Source organism: Tachypleus tridentatus, chromosome 10 (assembly GCF_004210375.1).
Source record: "Tachypleus tridentatus isolate NWPU-2018 chromosome 10, ASM421037v1, whole genome shotgun sequence".
NCBI lineage: Eukaryota > Metazoa > Arthropoda > Merostomata > Xiphosura > Limulidae > Tachypleus > Tachypleus tridentatus.
Window position 1 is genome coordinate 88,594,996 of NC_134834.1, and position 20,105 is coordinate 88,615,100.

At 34.5% G+C, this 20,105-nt stretch overlaps 1 protein-coding gene across 1 annotated transcript in view; it reads right to left on the reverse strand.

The window, feature by feature from the left end:
* Positions 1-20,105, reverse strand: part of LOC143229831 (uncharacterized) — a 69,092-nt gene that overhangs the window by 20,406 nt on the left and 28,581 nt on the right. Inside the window, exons 2-5 of the mRNA XM_076462648.1 lie at positions 17,363-17,586; positions 8,022-8,182; positions 7,266-7,565; positions 1,839-1,890 (exon numbers count right to left, since the gene is read on the reverse strand). Of these exons, the coding sequence (XP_076318763.1) occupies positions 1,839-1,890; positions 7,266-7,565; positions 8,022-8,084 (415 nt within the window). The 5' untranslated portion in view covers positions 8,085-8,182; positions 17,363-17,586. The remainder of the gene's footprint in view (positions 1-1,838; positions 1,891-7,265; positions 7,566-8,021; positions 8,183-17,362; positions 17,587-20,105) is intronic.

The following is a 20,105-nucleotide window of genomic DNA, read 5'->3' on the forward strand; positions in this document are numbered from 1 at the left end:
TTTTGTATTGATAAATTATCGGGAAAGCAGAGAGTCAACTTCATCCCGAACTCTTGGGTTACTATTTTTTATCACCGAATAGTGTGATTTCCACTCACGTTATAACGCTTTTAGAGCGAGCATGTTCGGTGAGGGGTTCGAACTTGCGTCCCGCAGATTGCATGCCAAATGTCCGATTCACAGTGCATTTGGAACAATTCGTAAACTGACTGACTGAATACTATGTATAACTATGAACTGTACACATTTATTCTGGATGACACGCATCACTGAATAGTTAACGCTGCAATTATTCAAATATATAATATAAATTCAAAGCTATCGCATAGCGTCACCTGACTCGCACTGTGACGCAGGCAGAATTCATAACTGCAAATTAAACTTTATAAAACTTACTTTCTCTATATATTATCAAAATAATTGCAACAAGATAAAATGTAATGCAACTTGGGCAATACTTAGTTTAAAATTACAATATCAACATTAATTAAAACGCCCTAAACGATAACCACAATATAATAAACGCATAAAAACGAGATAAAACAACTCCCAATCTACACGATCTGTAAGTTCGCGCAAAGCTGTTAACAGGTCATCTACCAATTCCCATAACGTGTTCTTAAGAATTATTGGGTTCTCTTTTTTTTTTCTCTACGTCGACAATAGGTCTACTCAGTAAATATTGACGACTGAATCACATGTTTCTCACGGTTCTCAGGTCCTTAACCTGGGCAGACAGCGGAAGAATGGGGTCGGGGGAGGAGAGAACTCTAGATGGGCTACTACCCCCCCCCCCCCTGCATCCCAGCTGGCAGACTGACCGCTTCTGTACGAGTGAGCGAATGTTTGATATAAGCATCTTCGTTTACTTTTTGACAGCGGGTATAGAAAGCGTCGCAAACAGTAGATTATACATGGCTGCAAAGCCAAAATAATGTTAAGTTGGTTTAACAATTGAAATTACGACACCAGGGCAGGAGACTTTTAAAGTTAATTGCATGCATGTATTATCTTAACCTCAGATATTAATATTAGTTTACAAACTTACACATCGCAGCAAAACGAAGACTGAATACAAACTACTATAAAAAAACAAACAAACTATAATCAACTTTAATGAAATACACGTTTTGTTTTGTTTTTTCCATGGTGTTAAACGGTCAAAAACTCTGAAAGTCGCCGCTTAAGCATAACTGTCGTTAACATCTTATTGTACCTCGCATAGAATTAAGTCGGAGATGATGTAAAGACATTTAAAACAGTTTCCGTGCATTGTTTAACAAAGACAATTCCCACAGTACCGAGATTACGATAACTGAAACTTCTCGGAACAACGCTTGATGTTTAAAATATTACAGCACATAAAAAGACAGCTGTGAACTGAGAGGAAATATGAATTCTGTGAGAAAGCATCATACTGGTCGCGTAATTCTTTTCCTTGCTTTGTAACATCGATTTGTTCTTGTACTTTAAGCCTACTACCAAAAATAGTACTAAAATAAAATTTAAGGTTTCGCTTTAGATTATTAGATCTGTGTGCGTCAAAACACAGGCGTTCAAGTAATTCACGTAAAACCAAATGTGTGAAACATGGCTTAGTCCTGCCCACCCGTTGCATTTTGTTGACTTTCCTCCGGGTAATATGAAATTTACGGCTGATCCTAAAGTGAAGATAGCAAGGTTAATGTTTGGTTAATGCTAAGTATTCATTGTACAGAAGTTTGATACTTGTAAACATCTACATTGAATGTTTCGTGACCAACATTTAAAATACGGTATTATTTTAATTAATGTCTAATCAACTCCAACTTTACGATAAGTGCTAATTAGTAACATACCTTCTCTGTCACTGTTTTCGTGCCAGGCTTCAACAATCAATGAAAATGTTCCCTGGAGAAAAAGAATAAAATTTTCTTATTGTTATCAGTCCACGTGTAGTAATTTATAATGAGGACACATTTGTCACTATAACCACGTAACTGTTATTATCATTAACTAAACTCGACATTCAACAACAAATTTCATATATGATTATAAAATAAAGTTACTATTCCTTTCTCAAGAGCCATTTGCGGAACCAAAGCAAGGATGATGCTTTTTAATTGGGCGTAGTCTGTTGGTTAGTGTTTTGGGCTGCGAACTGAAAATACCAAAATATTAGTTTGTATCAGGCCGCTGAACACGCTTCATACACTAAGAGCACGGATTAATTATAAAAGCACTAAACGATTCTGTTATTTTGTTAGGAGTAAATGTGTATACGTAAGACGTCAATGATAGGTTTTTCTTCTTCTAGTCAGTAGTTCTGCATTAAGAATGGTTGGGCTTCAATCTTGAAGGTCTACGACCTGATTGTTTAGCCCTCATGTCGCATAAAATAGTGCTCATGTTGAAAGTATCAAATACTTATTTGACCACCTGTTTCGCTTTTAACATTTTATTCTACAGAAAACATTCCAATCTACTTGGATATACGAACGATCAATTTTTTTTAAACACATGGTATCCATTAAGACAGCTATCATACAATATCTTCCAGACGAGAGCAGACATCTTATAATGAAGATGGCTGAATCGGTACATGATACAACCATTTTTAAGGAACGTTAGTTATAATTATAAGAAGTTGCAAAAAAAAAACACAACACAACCAAACTTAACCTCTTCAAACAGACTACAAAAAATGTTAGTTAGATAATGAAGAAACCATAAAGCCACTAATTCCCTGAAAATAACAAATTTTCTCCATATTATTAGGAAGTGAGTTGAATTATCTAAAAGAACGAGAGATAACAACTCATTTCCTGGACTCTAAGAGCAAACATTTTCATGAGTATAGTCCATATCAAAGAAAAGCCCATATGACCTTGGATATGGATGGACCAACGTTCAGTGGCTGATTTAACGACATCTAGCAGATATCTGATCGTTACAAAGTAAAAACAAATCACTACCGTCCACATGATGCAAGTGTTCGTAGACTTGAAAATGAAGACCAGCGAATAAGAATATAAGTTTCAGCAACTCACAAATATGGAGCATCGTCAAATTCAACTCACGTTATCGCTAAAGTAGTTACGAAAACATTAACAGCAAAAGACGAGTAAGTTGCATAAATAAGGTAAGAATTTCTTTGTTTTTCACATCACAGCCACACATTGAGTTCTCTATACTCTGTCTGCCACGTGGAAATAACCTCGGGTTTTACCGTTGTAAGTCCATACACTTATCGTTGTCCCACCGGGAAACACAACGTAAGAAATAGGGATCCTTTTGTTTTACAAATGTTTTAACACAACATAGTTTACTTAGAAAAAAAACAACAGAATCAAGCAATGTTATGTCTCAATATTTCTTACATTCATTTCAAGTAATTACAAATAATTTATCTAGTTCACATCACTGTAGTCGTAGTTCTTGAAACTGATGATGTAGATAACACCTTGATCACTCACTACCTATTCTGATTATCGTATTCTAGCCGGCGTGTTGAGTTTTGGTGTTAGCGAAAGGTCTCATCAGCAGTAGAAACAACAAATGTAGTGTTATTGACACCATATAACATATTCTTCTTTGCTTTCACTGATAACTTCTTATGGGTCATTGTCTCATAAGCAAGAGTTAGTGCTGTCAAATTGATGTCACCTCTAGTATTGTTGTTTTTCGTATTTCTCTCTCTCTTTTGATAAATCTGTACATAAGAAGCGCGTATTTTGGAAAATTTTAGGATTTTTTTCTAAATTTATTGTTAAGCACAAAGCTAAACAATGGGTTACTTGTGTGGAAACCCGAATTTTAGTTTTATAAACCTTCTGACACTGCTGTGTCCCTGAGAAGAAAATTTAGAGTTCCGTAAACAGAAACAAACAAATTATTATTAACTGTTATTTTTCAAGACATAAGACAATCACACATTCACGTATGAATCAAACAAGTTCTAGTAATTTGTGTCTAAATGGAACAAAGTCGAATTTACGACAATTCAAATTAATTTTTTGAATTAATTAATTTTTATAAATAAATGTATTTATACACGAATAATATTAACTTCTTTAATTTACTTAACAAGCCACTTTGTTTCAAAATCTCGTGTAAGGCTTTACCAAGGGGTACCTGCACATAGCAATCCATAATATTAGTTTTTTTCGAATTTCGCGCAAAGTCACACGACGGCTGTCTTCGTTAGCCATTCCTAATTTAACAGTGAAAGATTACAGGAAAAGCCGTATAGTCAACATCACTCACCATCAGTTTCTGAGCCACTTATTTTATCAACGAATGGTGGGGTTGATCGAAGGTTATGACATTCCCACGGCTGAATTCCACCTACCTGTCCATGTCGTGTCGTGAACCGATCTCATTCTGTCAGTAACACGTATCGTTAACTTTTGGACTATTACCACATATTGGGATTTAAGTGACATTCATGTAGCCCATTTACGGATCCAAAGTGTAGAGCGAATATACGGAACAATGCGCTACAACCCATGAATTCGGCCCGGCATGGCCAGGTGGTTGAGGCACTAGACTCGTAATCCGAAAGTCGCAGGTTCGAATTCCTGTCAAACCAGACATGCTCGCCCTATTAGTCATGGGGGGTCGTTATAATGTGACGGCCATTCACACTAATCGTTGGTAAAACTGTAGCCCAAGAGTTGGCGGTGGGTGATGATGACTAGCTGCCTTCTCTCTAGTCTTACACTGCTAAATTAGGGCCGGCTATCGCAGATAGCTCTCGTCTAGCTTTGCGCGAAATTCAAAACAAACAAACCCATGAATCATCGAATTCAAAGTTCGGGCACGATAACCAGTAAACCACTCCTGACTCATTAAACACGATAAGATGTGAATAGATATTTTTAAAATTAGAAAAATAACTTTTTATGCTCCAGAGAGTTGCAATTCTAAAAATATTTGTTTTATAACCTTTTCTTTGAACTCACTTCCAAAACAATTTCCAAGGTATTTGTTGTATAAGTTAAGATTTTCTTTTATACAACACTTGTTTATCTTATACAACTAAAACATTTGGTTTTTATTTTTTTCTCAGTAAATTGATAAATGTTTGTTAAAAATACCTAAATATTACTTTTTTCTAAGAATTATTGTGATACTTATATTATAAAATTATAAATAAATAAGTCTGTACTTCATGTTTTTTTCTAGAAAATAAAAAGAAACAAAGTTAATTGTTGATAGGTGTGCAATGCACATGATACTTAACATTATTGTACTAATATATCCCTTGTTACTTAACGTGATTATATTAACATACTTAACAATATTACATGAACATAACCTATGTTACTTAATATGATTACACTAACATAACTTGTTTTACTTGATATTATTACGTTAGCATATGTACTTTTACTTAACAATGTTACATTAAGCATCTTGTGTTACTTAACATTATTATGCTAACATTTCTTGTTTTATTTAACTTAATAATATTAACATGCATTTTGTTGTGTAACATTATTAAGATACTCTCTTTTACCTAACACTACTGAAATAAAACACGTCTTGTTACTTAACATTGTTACAACAGCATAAACCGTAATACTTAACACACACATGCTACTATTTGTTATTATATAGCCCTAAAAATTTATATTTTATAGATACCTTAAAACATTTCTGCATCACTTAACGTTTGTGATACCTCAGTTATTATATAAAAGGAAGTAAAATATATCTGTCATGTATATATATATATATGATGTTTTTATAAAACTAAGTTACTCACAAAAACACAATCTTTACGTCACATAAAAAGGTTTCACTTTTATAAATGTAAAAATAAATTTAATACATAATAACAGTACTACTATTTAAAACCTATAAAAACTAATAAATTGTGATATATATATATATATATCTTGGCTTCCGGGTATCAAGTTTACAACTTCCGGTGGTTTCGCGGTAAACGTAAGAAGTTACAACATTACAGTTGAGAGTTTAATGATGGAACCAGATAATCCTTTCTGCAGTTTTGTGCTTAACAACAAAGAAACTGGCTGTTATCTAAGAACAACTGTTATCCTTTGAAAGTTTTGATACAGGGTACATGAAAGCTTACCTAATATTGTTGTTAGTTCTCCGAATGTTTAGTAGCAACTTTCAAATACAACAAAAATAAATACAGATGTCGAACAAATCCAGCGGTGAAGACACTATTTAGCAAGTAAACCACAATCAACATTGGTATTTAATTCTAAAACCTGTTTCATTCAAATATACAAAAGTCTAAATATGTGATACGTTTGTGACGTGATATGATGTAATATAAAAACATAATGAATTGTTGATTTCGACCACGTGAAAACTTATTATTCGTACTCACATTACTAAAACATAGCCAATAGGAATAGTTTCTTCGTATAATTTTGTTGATTACTTTAGTCATAACAAAATAAATACTTGACAGAACTGTTTTTCAATATACTGTAATATACGGATTAAAATATGGTGTTTTATATTTTGAAATAAATACGTCTCGTTACACCATGCCCACTGCACTTTAAAATGGTTATTCAGCATATTCACGAGCGGTGTTCATAAAGAAATGTTATTTTTTCCATAGGTTAGATAGATGAATTGAAATCGAAAAATTATTGTGATGACAGGTTAATATCCGTCCGCTGCCGTCGGTCTCGTATGTGTTTCATGTATAACAGAATTACGACTTTTAGGTAACTTTGAACCTGCAATCAAGATTCTTCACAAAGAGGGGTGAAACGGTTGGTCATATTCACTGATGAAGTTTTCTCGCGCTCTGTGAAACACATCACTGAATCAAAGTAAAGAGACTGTGAAACTTAGCTAGACAAATCCAACACCCTGTATACGAATTCTATCAATTGTGAACATATGAATTAATATTATCGCACGTGCATTTTATAAAACTAGTATGGTTGAGCTATTGTGGAATGATGGATTAATTATTTTTTTATTTAACAAAGACTATATCCATAACTGACGAGAAATTGTCCACATGAGTGCCACGTTTGGTGTACGTTTTGTTGTAAATCTAAAACTGTTGGATTATAAGAAATAAAACCCGTTTATTTATGAACACCGGTCTTAGCTTTACATCAGAGTCGCAGAATACTTAAAAACGTTTTAAAACCTATACTCTGCCTTATTGTCTTTAAATAGTTTCTCACGCAAGCAACCGTGTACAAAATATCAAAATTAACAAAATATCATTGATTTGTTTTAAAGGTAACACTTAAGTTTAACTTAGTGTATATTCTACTTACCGGCCAGGAAAAATCAAAAGAGAACCGAACTGGGTTGTTAAATCCGGGAACTTTTTTATCCAAAAGATGCACAGAGTTATTGCCTAGCACAGGCGTTATAACCTCGCCGAAAGTACAAGGCGGGTTTGGATCAATGGTTGTTTGGTAATGTTTTAAACACACGCGAAATGACGTCCGGCAAACACTACTACACAAACCGTGCGAAGTACGATATTCGCTACAACAATTTCCTTCGAAATCACGGCCATATTCGTTGGAAAATGACACTAGACGAAACTCGAATACCCCGGAACCTAAAACCTATAGCAGCGAAGGGAAGAAGGAAAGAGTTTATAATTATATTAATCATCTTGTTTAAAATAAAATGAAATGAGTTAAATGAAACACTGAGAAACGTTTAATAGTTATGGTCATTTATCATTGTTTGTTGTCACTAATAAAACAAATATGTTTAAACGTTACTGACGTAATTATTGTTGATATTTTAACTAATAAAAGAACTAATATTATTTTACGTAAAAGTAATATATTGCTAGATAATATAATATATGTACAAATATATTCAAGCAAAATGTTTAGGTGCAAGAAAAGCTGATTACATAACAAAAACGATTCTATATTGGTTATGACTTGGAGAAAAGATGTCTTAATAACTAACGTACAACACTTTTATTTCCTCTGTTATTCTGTTGGAAAGTTTATAATTTATCGCCTTCTATATTCGTATCTATCTCTACTCAGGCTAAGCTGTCATACCTGTAACACCGCACATAAAAGAACCAGGGTAACGAGCCAGGACAGTCTAGCTCGCATCCACATCACGCCACTCTCCTGTCTCCTTGAGTTCTGTTGTAGCTACTAGTCCGCCCGTTCTCTGTATCGCCTAGGCTCCGCCCATTAACGTGACTGACAGAAGTCTGGAATAACATAGAAAGCAACGTGAGTCGCGTGCGGAGAAGTTTCGCGACCCATCCAGGTGCGGTATCCACGAAAAAGTCGTTATTAAGCGTCAATAGTTATTGACGATATTTTCTAAGATATGCCACTTTGGGAGAATTTACATCTAATACGTAACCAAGGAAGTCACGTCTTTCTTTGGTGGTTCCATTTAACAGAACTCTTATTACCTTATATCACTAGAATGACCTCCGTATATTCAACTGTAGCATTTGTATCAGGGTCAACGCTTGGTGTTTGTGTTTTTGTTTTTTTTAGCAAGCCGGGTGCAAAATTAAACTACAGAAAATAACAGCCATTCACAAAAAAATGGCTATTCACTTTAAAATATCTCTCATCACCTGTAACAACTGATTGTTTGTTAGTTTGCTTTTTTTAAATTAATTAGTCTACAATTTTTACAGTTCACATACATTACATACACTGGAATTTATCTGTCATTACTATAATTTGTAGAACATAAAATCGCTCTCATTTTACATAACTCTCTTACTTTGTGGGTTTAGAACTAGCCTAGGCCGACAAAACTTGGTGAGATATTTCTAGGATTATGGCCGACAAAACTTGGTGAGATATTTCTAGAATTATGGCTGAATGTTTTATTATTACAACAAGTTATTCAAATTGTGATTTTGTGCATTTTAATGATTACAGGTTTCAGTTGTCTTTTGTTGTAATCTGTACCGTTGACAATTTCTAGTCACTTTATTGTATAGCATTAAACGTCTGGGTATAACTCATCCTGCCAAAAGACCAGCCTATAATCAGTACTAGATAAACACATAGGCCACACAAGACGGATTAGCGCCCTAGCCATACAAAGGTACCTCCGGCTACTGGAGTCTGTAAAATTAGCAGAATAGAAGCAATAGTGAGCTATTATTATTATTCCCAAATATTACATGGGTCTAGTTATCCACCAAACCTTAATCCGGACACGCCTGTCTCATAAAGTGTTCATTTATCAGTAATATCACCATAATCAACCTGCAATAGAAAGTGTTTAGAGATTTCTCATTTTATTACATGATCAGTAGCATTGTGTCCAGCTAGACATTTTACCCTACGATCAGTCTGTAACAGAAAGTGTCTAAATATATCTTATTCCACCAGATATTCAGCCTGTAATAGAAAGTGTCTAGATATACCTCATTCCACCAGATATTCAGTCTGTAATAGAAAGTGCCTAGACATACCTTATTCCACCAGATATTCAGTCTGTAATAGAAAGTGCCTAGACATACCTTATTCCACCAGATATTCAGCCTGTAATAGAAAGTGTCTAGACATACCTCATTCCACCAGATATTCAGTCTGTAATAGAAAGTGCCGAGACATACCTTATTCCACCACATATTCAGCCTGTAATAGAAAGTGTCTAGATATATCTTATTCCACCAGACATTCAGCCTGTAATAGAAAGTGTCTAGACATACCTCATTCCACCAGATATTCAGTCTGTAATAGAAAGTGCCTAGACATACCTTATTCCACCACATATTCAATCTGTAATAAAAAGTGTCTAGATATACCTCATTCCACCACATGATCAACCTGTAATAGAAAGTGTCTAGATATATCTCATCCCGGGTCAAGATCACTGTTTAATTAGAAAGACTTAGGTATATCTCATCCTTCCTCAAGGACAGGAAGAGCTGTTGCTCCTCACTCATCCTCAAAGAAAATTTATAATTATTGTATTTCATAAATTATGAAGCTTTCGGTATAATGTTTGCAGATATATATCATTCTTTCACGAGACTAGTCTCTTCTCTCTTGAGCACTTATAACTTTTGGATATCAGCTGTTGATAACATATATTCGGAGATATTTAATACCTGATTAAAGATCTACCTGCGCGTTATTACAAGCAACAAATGTGTCATGGAAATCTAAGAGCGTAAAGGATGTAAATATACTTTAATAGTTATTTATACAACAACGTGTTAAATGCTCATTAGTTATTTTTTTAAAGCTTAACGTTAGGTTGCAGAAAAATATTGTAAGTTTATTTATTAAGGGAATTAAGCACGGTAAAGTTCAGCCCTAACTAAACTAAAGCAAAAAAAGTACCCGGATTACATTGTTAATTTATCTCTTTATCGAATATAGTCCGTGCGTAATAATAGCTTAACTAATGTTAGGCCTAAGACAAGTGGACTATGTATTTCGGTGTCTACTATTAGATTTATCACGTATTATTTTTGAAATCATCTATATAAAGAGGTAATATTATAATAAAGATACTAATTTAGCAGTAAATGTTTTACGGGTATTTCCTAGTCTTTATGTATTAGCAACTCCTTATGTGTATTGTTTGTTTGTTTTTGAATTTCGCACAAAGCTACTTGCGGGCTATCTGTGCTAGCCGCCTAATTTAGTAGTGCATGACTAGAGGTAAGGCAGCTAATCATCACCACCTACCGCCAACTATTGGGCTACTCTTTTACCAACGAATAGTGGGATTGACCGTCACATTATAACGCCCCCACGGTTGAAAGGGCGAGCATGTTTGGCGCTATGGGGATGTGAACCCGCGACCCTCAGATTACGAGTCGCACACCTTGACACGCTTGGCCATGCCGCGCCTCCTTATGTGTACTGTCAAAAATATATATAAAAACATTTCTTCAAATATAGCATAAATATAAGATTTCTTTGTTCTTGACCAACTGACAACCCTGTATTGAATTTTAGCAAAAACATCATTAGGTTAACATACCTTCGAAGTATTTTGCTAACATGTTTTATTCACTTGTTGTTTAATGTTAAACACAAAGCTACACAATGGGTTATTTGTACTCTAACCAACACGCATACCGAAACCCAGTTTATAGCGTTGTAAGTATGCAGACATATCACTGTACCCTTGGCAGGCATTTTAGGCAACATAATTCCACAAAATAGTGCGATTGAGTACGAATTCTTTCATACAACTTTTAAAATCAAACGAAGAGTAGGCAGTTTTTGAAAACTAAAATAAATATATATATATTGCGTAAGTTTGGAACTAAATAATATTTGCCACTGGACTAAACAGGAGATCACATTGACTTGATTTCAGAGTAAAATATTCTCGTGTAAGGCTCTTAGTTTGTTTAGAATGAAGCAAAAATCTACACAGTGGAAAATGTGTACTCTGTTAACTACGGATATTGAAACCCGGTTTCTAGCAGTATGAGTCCACTGATGTATCGTTATGCTACTGGAGGGCATCACGTAGATGCTACGGTTTTCCGAAGTACGTAATAAGATGCATAAGGCTTGGAAAATTGTTTGTTTATTTTTTTAATTTCGCGCAAAGCTATTCGAGGGCTATCGGCGCTAGCCGTCCCTAATTTAGCAGTATAAGACTAGAGGGAAGGCAGCTAGTCATCACTACCAGCCGCCAACTCTTGGGCTACTCTTTTACCAATGAATAGTGGGATTGACAGCCGCAATGTAACGCCCCCACGGCTGAAAGGGCGAGCATGTTTGGAACGAGAGAATTCGAACCCGCGGCCCTCGGATTACGAGTTGAAAGCTTTAACCCACCTGGCCATGCCAGGCCAGGCTTGAAGAGTTTGGCTTTGCTTGTTTCGAATTTCGCACAAAGCTACACGAGAGCTATCTGCTCTAGCCTTCCCTAATTTAGTAATGTAAGACTAGAGGGAAGGCAGCTAATCATTACCATCCACCGGCAACTCTTGGGCTACTCTTTTTTCCAACGAATAGCGGGATTGACCGTCATAATGTAACGCCCCCACGGCTGAAAGGGCGAGCATGTTTGGTGTGATGGGGATTCAAACATGCAACTCTTAGATTACGGGTCGAGCGCATTAACCACCTGACCATGCCGGGTCAGGCTTGAAAATATATCTCCTTATTTGTCTCCCAGAGTTGAGTCTGTCACGCCAGTTATGGAATAAGACATTATTAATTCAAGCATAACCTTCTGTGATAAACAGCAAGGCTTAGTAAGTCGTGAATGTTCTTAAGTTTTTGGTGTTTTAAATAGAATAAATAAGAATATAGTTTCATATTTTGAAATATAAAAGCAATTCGATTTCAACTTCTTATACTAATGGACATTTGTCTCTCACGACGGAAAAAAAGAAGAAAATTCAAATCAAATTGATTTTAAAAATGTCACAGAAGTGTCGTAAGAATTCTGCACGACATCAATTTTTTATAATTAACATGTCACGTTTGATTCCGTAAGTTTGAAACGTTATTTCACTTATCACTTGAGTAATTAATGAGAACACTTTCCATCACCTACGTCTTTTAACGACATCTTTCGACCGAGTTGAGGTGTCGAACAGCATGTTGGACAACACGTTCTCGACGTTCATGTTTTGCTAATAGCAACTGAATCAAATATTTCTCACACGAGTCTCGTAAAACCTTAACCTTTAAGTAAGCTTACCGAAGTGCACGTACCTTTTTGATTGAATTCTATAATTTATGATCATTAGTAAGTTAGGTAGAAGTTAAATTACATATTGTAAATACTCGCACGAGGAATTTTTAATTATTTGCTATAAAAAGGAACATCAAAATAAATAAACTAGAAATATGAACTGTTTTAGTAGGTTTTGGTAACGAAAGATGGCGATTAACAATATGTTGTTTGGAGTAATGACAGAAATGTTGTAACTGCATTTTCCGACAAGATAGGCTTAGATAGTATTAGAAAAGGACGAATAAAAATGTATACCAAACTATGGAAAACACTTGTTAATAACAATTCATATAAAACTACCGAACCAGAAATTATTTACATTGTTTTTAACGATGAATAAGTTTTAGATTTGAAAGAATTTGATAAGGAATGTTCGGAGGTTACGTATTTTTTTCTCATCCATATATTTTATAATTTTGTTGTATTGTGTGTGACACACTCTATAATTCTTTATTTTCTGAAAACATGATGAACTGTAAGCCGAATAATGAATTCGGACATCTGAATGCTACATTATTAAAGGACACTTAGTTCAACATGTTAAACTCGTGAACTGAGTTAATCAGTATCTGTCTAGCTGTTACAAATTCCATTTTTAAATCAATATAAATAGGAGATTTACAATCCTTTTGTTAGAGATCTAACAGGCCAAAGAATGGTTATTCTAGGAACTTGTCCACCCTCCGGGGTCCTAGTCAAGACCTGCATCATAGGTTTATTTTCGTAGAGACTCAACATAGAGACAAGGTTGGAAGTTCATCACAGCTGCTGTAATGCGATTAATTGAAAGATTAGAACAAATAATATTCAGAATCAAAGACCAGAAAAATAATGTTAACTACAATACTGAAGCTTCTTAAATTCATAATGACGTTTCGAGGTTAAGGTTTCTAACCTTTTGTTCAAGGAGTGAACATTTAGAATTTTGATTAGTTTTCGTACCATTTTAGTTCAAGAAGAGCTCAAAATATGACTTAACATTAAAAACAAAAACGTATTTTTAGTTGATATTTATAGAGTTATTTTTTAATCTTTTGATCTCATCAACAAAAGTCATTTGGTCATATGTTGGTGCTTAGCCAATAAGGAAAAAGAATCTAGTATTTGATCCCATCTAGTTGTTAACGAGTTAGGATAAATATAATTATGTCCAGCTTCTAATAATAAAAATATAGCTCAACAGTCTGAGTTATTTTGTATCAGTTCAAAGAGTACAAATTTAATGACTGCTATCACAAATTTCTTATAAATATTTTAATTTAGGCTTGTAAATAAAACGAGATTTCTCGCGTGAATATTCTTTTCAAAGACGAGACGACCTGGCATGACCAGGTGGTTAAGGCGCTCGGCCCGTAATCTGAAGATCGCGGGTTCGAATTCCCATCGCACCAAACATGCTCACCCTTTCAGTCATGGGGGCGTTATTATGTGACGGTCAATCCACTATTCATTGGTAAAAGAGTAGTTCAAGAGTTGGCGGTGGGTGGTGATGACTGGCTGCCTTCCCTCTACTCTTACACTACTAAATTAGGGACGGCTGGCGCAGATAGCCTTCGTATAGCTTTGCGCAAAATTCGAAACAAACCAAACCAAAGACGAGACACAGAGCGGAGTTTCATCTAGGTTAGGTTTATCATTTCAAACAATTCTGAATATAAAAGTTAATAAAAAAGTCGTGTTACGTAAACTGAAGTAATATCCGTTCTTGATGAGTGTTTTATTATTTGAATTTCTTTACATTGTTTATCACGAGCTTCGTTTTGAAAGAATAACACTATTGTGTATAATCAATAATTGTCTGAAAATAAAATAGTTCTATCAAGGCTTTACATAAAAAAATAGCATAGTATATTTTGATCGAACGTTAAATATGGTTAATATTTTCATTCTATACGTAAATTATTTAAAAACACACACTTGAGCGTGTATTTTGGTGTTTTTAAATAGTTAAAAAACAAATAATGTGGTCGATATTATAATTATTTAATTAAGTGGAAAGGTTCTACTTTTCGGCTGAAGAATTTCTATGAAGCTTTGTTAACGAGATTGCCTGAATATGACCATAGCTACCCCTTCTTTATAAGAGCTTATCGTCTCTTACAATAGGCATCATACGAAGTAGATGTTTTTGCTCACTTCCGTGCCACGCTACGTCAACATCTTTTAATATTTCGTCTTGCTTCGTAGCATTTACATGTGCTGAGTCGTTCCACACGAGCACAAGTGGGAGAATCCCGCCTAGGGCGCAGTCTAGTGTACAAAATAAAAACTACCATCTGTTGAATCGCACTGTAAAACTTGCGCGCGTTTGTTTTCTGACTTGTTGATAATGTGTTAAAATGATAAAGTTCAATATTTATACAGAAAATGTATAATTAACGTATTGTTATAATAGTGGCCACTTTTTTAGCTAACTACAATCGACAGCTTAAACTTCATGTATTCAAGAGGTCACAGTTCATTATAAATGTCTTCACAATTATCAGACTGTTAGGCCTAAAATTATTAACCTTCGCTGACGTTTTGGTTGTTTAGAAAAAAGACTGATAAGGTGATGCTGTTAAGAGAAATTGTTCCCAAACGTGTATTTTGCAGGATTAAAAAAAAAAAAGAATAATGTTCTTTTTAAAACAATATTACATTAAACTTTTCTCTTTCAAAATAAGTCTTAAATGTTTGTTTAGAAATAAGTCAAACGTCTTCAGAAATATAAGTCGATAAATTCATCAATCAATCCATTTATTTACAGGAACATTAAGAAATATGGACTATAAAGATATTTTGCAGGAAAAGAAATCTCTATATCCGTCAAAACTTGTGTCTTCAAAGAATAATATCCATCTTACATTATTGGTTAATCTATGTAAAATCAAATATGAAGGATAATGAAAGAATATTAACAAGTAATAAATAAATAGAAATGATGTAAAGGAAAACTGATGACAGAAAATAAAGTCAAAACAGAAATATCAAAACAATATTTCTATGTTTATAATTGTTGAAGACAAAATTGTTCAGGAGATAACAAAGAAAATCCGTCATCTTTATATTTAATTGATTCTGAGATATGATCTTGTTTGACGGAATATGATCTCGTCACATCGTGACATCTTTTTTTACTTAAAGTAAAACCTGTACTACGCAGTGTTATCAAAACGAACAAAATTACTAAATCTTTCATTGTTGGAAATTTTACGCCAAAGTTGACCTTAGTGTATATGCATGGCATCGATCACTTGTACATCTATACAATAATAGATATATATTACATTTCATTACTGGTCTTAATTCTGTCTACAGATTTACCGCATACACTAGTGAATAACTTAATCAATGTTTGTGTCAACTGTTAAAATAAAAGCCCTTAGGCTTAGCACGGATTACTGATCAACAATGGATCGCAGGGTCCGAGGATCAAGAAGTGATGATGTTGAACACGTTTCTCTCTTTCAGGTGTGGATGCGTTATAAAAGTAATAAGAAAATCCCGTTATCTGATTAAAAGATCCAGACGCAAATACTGAGGCGGCAGGTGCTGGCTGTCTTCCCATTGGTTAATTGTTCAAAATTTGGAGCAGTTACAATCGAATCCTGGATATCTTTGATAAGGTCTATAAATGAGCCCCAGGTGATGTCCAGGTTGAAAATTTAAATTCCATATAAATATATTTAAAGAGGAAGGAGTTGAGATTTTGGAGTTTATGTTTGTAATTAAAAAACAAGATTAAGAAATATTAAATAACAGTTTTACAAGTTACATTGTACACACTGTTTAAACGGAAAAAAAGTAATTATTCTGCATAGAAATTACGTAGTCGATATCTATTCTTATAGACGCAAAATTAACTACACGTTAAAAGACATGTATAAGATAGAATGTGAAAGTGATACGTGTTTAACAGGACGAACAAGTTTACTGTATTGTAAAATGTCTTTGTACGACGTTCAATATAAAGTCATCTTTCTACTGCATTATACAGTTTGAGAACGACAGTGTTCACGTAAAGCGATTTCACAACCATTGTAAAAAACTGTATATCGTCGAAGAAGAGGAACCTAATTTTTTAGAAAATAAAGAATTGTAGTCGGTTTGAGTGGGTACTGAAGAAACATTTATATAAATGAAAGATTATGTCATTTTTTGAACAAACTCGCTGGTTGGATTTAAATACCTGATGAAAGTATCATGCAATATATACTTGCTAGGTCAGAAAAAAAGGTATATCGGGACGAACCGTATTGCCTCTAATTAACACCTCCTGGTGGCGTTGCAAACTGTTATGGGGCGATAATTATAGTATGTGTGCAGTTCTGGATTCTATTTTCCACAAATGACTTGTTGATATCAGTGCTGGTAAGTGCGTGTATGTGTATGTTTGTGTCTTTTTTCAAATAAAAATTACGGAAATAAACATTGATTATATGTTCGACTAATAATACTGTCGCACACGGTAAGCTTTATAAAACACTGTAATTATAGGCAATACGCTATGTTTATAAGTCACTATTTTTTTAGGAAAAGAAAACATTTTTTGAGAAAACCTTAAATGGTAAAAAGAAACAAACCAACTAAAAGATTAATAAAACCTGTTTACCTCCACGACATCTGGACATAAAATTATTTTGCTCAACTTGTAGTTTATTAACATAGAGCGAAACGAATACAATCGAACAAAAGCTTGAAAACCCAAACTTACCTGATTAATGAGATGGAGTTCCTGAGATATGTATTAAAACTTAGACTTGGGTAGTTTCCGGAAAGGAAAACTCACACAAGTAATCCTTCTCATTCTAGTGTTCGAATACCGTTTTGAATAATGTTCGAAACCGGAGAGACTGAAGATTCAAAGGCGAGAGGTGCCAGGTGCATGACTGATCGGGTTCCTGGACGACAGCTGCTAAGAACAGATGGTCTTCTTACCTGCGATGGTAAAGTAAACTTGAAAAAATATTCTAAAGTTTTATTTAATGGCATTCGTGATTACACGCGGAAAAAACTTGTTTCGTTAGTAAGCACTACATGTAATTGCAGATGTTTTTACACATGGTCCAAAACGTTTAAAAAATTATATGCACGTATTTTAAAATCTGAAACTTGCAAGACAATTACTCAATCACTAGTGCTCACAAAATTTCGTAATTTCTTTCTTTAGGCTCAAAACCAAGGATCTGAAGCTCAATCAAAGTAGGGCTCACATGTTCTATTTTACTCCCCTGGTACTTTAGCCAGTTGTAGTTAGGTTTCAGATGCTGAACGACATTGATCTATAAATCTTTTCTCCATATACTGACCTCATAATCCATGTATACATCATCAGAGTTTCTTCACAGAAATTAACAATAAAAGACAAAAACAACAACAACAACAACACGTTTAAATGGTTATGACATTGTCAATAGCGTTACTAAATGTGTTAAGACACTAATATTTCTGCCTACTTCATTTTAATCATTTTAAATTTAAATCTTTTAATCAAGAAGTTTTCAAAATGCTTAAATAATTCAACTTATATAGTTAACCTACCAATATTAATAATACACGAATCTGTTAGTGCTGTGTAGGGTACAAAGCTGTTACTATTGTACGATTGTAAGAATATTACCAATAACTTGGTCAAATTTAAGAAACAGGTGTTCACAAAACTAGCCACTTGCACGATTACAGCGTAAACTTACTTCTGGAATTATTCAGCAGATGTCATACATAGAGTTTGTTTTGATTGTTTCGGATGTTTGCGCACAGCTAAAGAAAGACTATCTGCGCTGGTAGTCCCCAGTTTTGAAACGATAAGTTAGGTAGAAGAAAGACTATCTGCGCTGGTAGTCCCCAGTTTTGGAAACGATAGATTAGGTAAAAGAAAGACTATCTGCACTGGTAATCCCCAGTTTTGGAAACGATAGATTAGGTAAAAGAAAGACTATCTGCGCTGGTAGTTCTCAGTTTTAAAACGATAAGTTAGGTAGAAGAAAGACTATCTGCGTTGGTAGTCCCCAGTTTTGAAACGATAGGTTAGGTAGAAGAAAGACTATCTGCGCTAGTAGTCCCCAGTTTTGAAACGATAGGTTAGGTAGAAGAAAGACTATCTGCGCTGGTAGTCCCTAGTTTTGAAACGATAGGTTAGACAGAAGGCACAACAGCATCCATCGCCAACTCTTGGAACCCTCTAATGGTTTAGTTTGTTTTGCATTTTGCGCAAAATACAGCGAGCGCAGATAGCCCTCCCTAATTTAGCAATGTAAGACTAGAAGGAAGTCAGGCAGTCATCGCCACACACCGCCAACTCTTGGGGTACTCTTTTACCATCGAATAGTGGGATTGACCGTAACATTATAATTCTCCCTCCGGCTGAAAGGGCGAGCATGTTTGGTGCGACGGGGTTTGAACCCGTGACCCACAGATTACGAGTCGAGTGCCTTAACCACCTGGCCATGCAGGGCCTAACTCTAATGGAATAGTGGGATTTAATCCATGGCCTCAAAGGACAGACTCCAACTTTGTGGCAAGCGGATGTAAAGCTTGAACTCTCGGATTGACAGTTCAAGTACTCTCGCCACTAGGTCATATTGAGCCATTATTACGGGTAATAGTTTGGCGCTGAAAGAGTGTTTTGTAACTTTTATATTATGGAATTGTTTTTAAAATATTCACTTCTGTGGGGTCTACGTATTGTATCTTACTAAGTAATTTTATGTTTTTGGTTTTAATTAATGGGATTATTAACTGCTGAGTTTATTCGACATTTGTTTAATTTTTTATGTTTCCTTGCGATATTAAGAACCATGTAAGTAACAGAGTCTTGGACTCAAGGAATTTGCTGCATGATTAATTTAGAAAACACGTTTACAAGGTTAGGACTACTTTATCTTAACACCTGGAAATATTAACTAAAGTTCAACTCGTCTACAGATATCACCTATTACTCTTCGGAACATGCTCTTTAAATAAACCCAAACTAGTTGAAAGAACCATTTATACCTCGCACATTTATCCGAAAACCGTATTTAATGAAGTTGAATAACTTGTCAATAAGCATTCTTTCATCCTCGATAATGCATTCTAAGTACTACAACGAGTACAATCGGAGATTTTAGCTTGGGGCAAAGCTATATGGAGATTAGTGGCTTTCGTATCAATCACCTCTAACAGTTTTAATCATTGTACTATTTATAGCCGAAAATGTTTCTGTCGTCTCTTAAACATTCAGAACTCTCAAATCATTTAAATTTTTAACCAAACTAAACATAACGCATTTATATATATCTAAATGTGTTTTAACAAAACATTTTAATTAAGTATTAAATAAGTCTACTTGGTTATTTCACATGACTTCATCTGTGTCGGGCGTGGTCTTTAGTTGGCTGTGAATTTTAAAGTTAATGGTTCCTGGCTTGTCACTGCAAAAGACGCTTTTCTCACTTTGGGGCTGAGGTTACTCAACA